The sequence below is a fragment of the Coptis chinensis genome, chromosome 3 (genome assembly GCF_015680905.1).
Source record: "Coptis chinensis isolate HL-2020 chromosome 3, ASM1568090v1, whole genome shotgun sequence".
Taxonomy (NCBI): Eukaryota; Viridiplantae; Streptophyta; class Magnoliopsida; order Ranunculales; family Ranunculaceae; genus Coptis; species Coptis chinensis.
This window is the reverse complement of record NC_141458.1, coordinates 8,815,602-8,819,942: the sequence shown is the minus strand read 5'-3', so window position 1 is coordinate 8,819,942 and position 4,341 is coordinate 8,815,602. Positions and strand designations below refer to the sequence as shown.

General features: G+C 32.9%; 1 protein-coding gene across 1 annotated transcript; it reads left to right on the top strand.

Moving 5' to 3' along the window:
• The first annotated feature begins 330 nt into the window (after positions 1-330).
• Positions 331-3,976, top strand: YAB5 (plant-specific transcription factor YABBY family protein). Its single transcript, XM_086600441.1, has 7 exons — positions 331-904; positions 1,968-2,087; positions 2,484-2,562; positions 2,865-2,913; positions 3,016-3,091; positions 3,185-3,253; positions 3,736-3,976. Exons 1-7 carry the CDS (start codon positions 824-826, stop codon positions 3,781-3,783), a joined length of 522 nt encoding a protein of 173 aa, XP_086456567.1. The 5' UTR covers positions 331-823; the 3' UTR covers positions 3,784-3,976.
• Positions 3,977-4,341: the final 365 nt, after the last annotated feature.

The following is a 4,341-nucleotide window of genomic DNA, read 5'->3' as shown; positions in this document are numbered from 1 at the left end:
TATATACATATACTACATATTGTACATATATACTAATTGAGGAATTGAAGCACATACTTTTATTTTTTTTTTTTTTTTTTATAAATAATTGAAGTACATACTTTTATTATTTTTATTTTTTTTATAAATAATTGAAGCACATACATTGAACAGGGAATCTTGGATGGATAGAATATGAAATGTACCTAATTCAGAGCGAGTCTAAGACATGCACGTGGTGTTAAGGAAATGTGTCCAATATTATTTTAAAAGTTAAAACCAATCTCAGTTTCTGGTCCTAAACCTTCGAACCATTAAAGGTATAAAATGTGACCAGTTAACGAACAACTAAATCGCTTGTAGCTGAATAAATATGACCAAATCGAGCAATATTTTCAACCATACAAAATTGAAGTTTCGCCCCCCTCGTCCGCAGTGGCAGTAGGGAATGGTGTTGTGGTCCAAAAACACTAAATTTTGAATACAAACAAAACCTCTCTCCCTCCTGATTCCTGAAAGACTGAACCCTAATCAAGAAAGCTGACATGGAAAAAAAACAGTTTCTGGCCATTAATAACACACCACTCTCATAGATCTTTTTCACTGACCCACCCATTAACCACGTACTGTTGCACTATACAACCAAACCCTAAAAACAGCTTTTTTGTTATTGCTTTTTACAACACACCATTTCTCTCTTTAAATAGTGAACACTTGCTTGCTTATTAATTCTTGGAAAGTGGAAACCAAAGAGAGAAGAGAACAAATTCTTTGGTTATAATAACTCTTGTATATCTTATCTTTTTGGTTTCTTCATCTTGAAACTTTGTTGCAAGAGTTAGACATGTCAAGCTGCAGTACTGATGTTTCTGCTTCTGAGCAAGTCTGCTATATCCCTTGCAACTTTTGCAATATCATGCTAGCGGTATCTAATCTTAAGCTTTTTGATGTTCTTGGTCTTGTGAATCTGTGATCTATATGGGTCTTGCTATAATCATTTTATTTTTCTTGTTTGTTATTATAGTCAGGTCTTTATCTTATTGTCTATCTTTTTTCTTCATCTTTTCCTTTCATTGACAGGTCATACCTGGATTACGTACAGCAATAGACTAATCAGTGTGTGTGTGTGTGTGTGTGTGAGAGTGAGAGCCCTTATTAGGTTAATTTTTCATTAAAATATCTTTGAATGATAGTTAACCTTCTTCTACCTAGGTGATGGAAGAGTACTCATGTAAGTTGAGAGGTTAGGTATAATTTGACTCATTTTGATACAGATTGTAGCACAAGATCGAAAGAAGAAAATAAAATAGCATTATGCTCATATGAAAGTGTTTGTGTTCCATTTATTTAAATATATTCAATCTTTAACAGGTGAGATAGAACTTGGAAGTATATTAGAAATTGTTTTTTATTTTCAATTCTCAAGTTGGAGGGACAATTTTCATTTTTGCTCATCATCTATCAATCTAGCTTAGCTAGGTTTTATTGTTAATTCTTCGGATCATTTTGAGAAAAGGATACATAGAAAAAAGGGTGGATCCCCTCTCTAATACTCATTTTAGAAGATTAATTTTTTGCCAATTTGAATTTTCATACAGCAGGTTCCACCCTATGTGAAAATTATCATAGAACATGGATTTTTTGTTGTTGTTGCTGTTGTTATTTATGTAGAAAAATAAAAACAAAGAAGCTCTCCCAGTTTCCATATTAGACATTTGAGTATGTGTACTTGCATCCATATATCAGAAGAAGGTTTCTAAGAATGGAAAGGGGTATTTGATGGTAATATGCTATTGAAGTATTGAACTTAGTAAAAGAGCAAGAACTTCATGAAGAGATTTCGAAGTTGAGGAATATCATTCCCATTTGTAATTTTGATCTATATGCTGACTTGACATTTTGATCTATATGCCATCTTCCTTAGTATTCTTGAATTTGAATTCGTTCTTGACATTTTTCCTGTCTTGTTCTTTTGTTGTTATTTGCAGGTGAGTGTTCCATGCAGCAGCTTATACGACACGGTAACCGTACGCTGTGGACATTGCACTAACCTTTGGTCCGTGAACATGGCAGCGGCGCTGCAGTCGTTTTCTTGGCAAGAACTCCAGGTTATCACTTTATAAGAGAATCTCAAGTATACACAACCTTTATCTTGACATATAGAGTTCAAATTGACGGATTTGATTCTTTATTAAACTAAAGTCAACTCTTTGTAATTACTTTTGGGTTCTAAGCAGCACTGTATCAGCCGCCATAATCCAAAACCTATCTATGCTTTTTCCAGACATTGTCATTCTGTTTCAGCATACTTTTTCATGATCACTCTTTCATTTTGTCAAATCTTGTCTTTACAACTGTCAATCTGGTTACTTTGTTTGTAAAAGATAACTTTAAAAGTCATTTCAAGTCACACACATTTATCGAAAAAAAAACACAACAAACACCAATGTTATATCTTAAGTCTTAACTTCAAGCTTATTTGGTTTGTTATTCTGTTTTTTTAGAGACAAAGCTTTCCTGTACTAGATCATAGGATTGACCAACCATCTTCTACTGCCAAGGAAACTAGCATCACAAGTTGCCGTAAGTTCTCTTGTTGTAGGATGTAATCAACATTCTTTTACATTAATTCTTCTAACAGATTCCAATAATAACTTCTAGTGATCTATTTGCTTTAGTCTATTTGGTTGTAACTGTCACTACCCTTGTTGAAACGTTCTTTCACCTGATCATTAATAACAAATCTTTACTTGTGTGAGAAAAAATTCTAGTGATCCCTATGGCAGTAAATTGAACTTTAATTACCGATTTGTTCGTTATAAGTAATGACAAATTTTTGTTAGTGTTGTTGTATTATTGACTTATGATTATATGTCTCTATGCAGCTCCTGGGAAGAGGCCAAGGGTGCCTTCTGCGTATAATCAATTTATAAAGTAATGAAACATTACAAAATTTCTTGAATATTTCTAATAACATGATGAGGTTGCTTTAAAATTAATCAATTTATTAATTGTGCACATTTATATGGAGTGCAGAGAGGAAATTCAGAGAATTAAGGCTAATCATCCAGATATAAGTCACAGACAAGCATTCAGCGCGGCTGCCAAAAATGTAAGACGGAAAATCTAACATACCAAGATGTTTTTTTGCTTAATAAGTAAAACTGAACTGATTGTGCTGACTTTTGATTTTCCTATTTTTCAGTGGGCACACTTTCCCCATATTCAGTTTGGATTGATGTTGGAGGCAAATAATAAAGCTGAAATGAATGAGGTAAGAACATCTCCGTTGAGAAAGTATTGATGTTCATCCAGTTCATGTGCTACTGTGCTTTGATTGTGAAATAATTTCATGTAAATAAGAGAAGATTAGATGGGTTTCAATATCAAGATATTGAGGTACATACATGATCTGTTTATAACTTTATATACCTTAATAGCAAGCTATTCTCAGTTTCTCACTGCCATAACCATTGAAAGATTGTCATGGAAGTTCAACACTACTGTGAAGGGGGAACGTGAAGCTAGGATACTTTTATGCTTAAGTTAAAGTGCAGTACCTAGCTATGTCTATATTCAATGCGAAGGCTTCTGACCATTGATTGATAACATGCATTCACAGACATACAGACCATTGATTTATAACACACATTTAATGTAACTGAAATCTTGACATTTATAAACTCCCACGGTACAACAATTGAATTTTATGAAGGTAAATACATGAGCTAATATTAGTGAATTTTATATGTTCAGGGTCCTGCGAAGCATCTAATGACAACAGCTGCATTATTCAATAACTGATGATGAAGCCTTGAACTGAACGAGATCTTATTTTCTTCCATGCATGGTTTTAGATTTTAAATGATACTGAACTCCAGCTTTGGTTCATTGTGCTTTTGTTCAAGTAGATTAGTGTTTGTTGTTCTTCATCTTAATTAAGTACACTTCATCTATCTATATTCATCTATCTATAAGAGTTTTTTTGTTTGCTGGATATGACTGATCACTATCTTTTAAAGAAGGATTAACGAGTATTAACCCTCACTAGATGAGCCAATTAGGAAAGATGGGAAATTAGAGTCTCCCCTCTTAAATACACACACAAAAAAGAGTTAAATTGAATTGACCGTATTTTTTTTGTATGTATTTGGGGACTCTAATTTCTTATATAGTAGAGGAAAATCATAATTGGCTCATCTAGTAGAGAGTAATATTCGTTAATATTCGTTAACCCTTTAAAAAATTGAATAATTGGATTTAGTGTTTGAGGTCTAAGTATATATATATAATATAATGAGCGGGTTTAGTAGAAAAGAAAGAATAACTAGGGAAGCTTGTAGATTGCAACAGCTAGTTTAG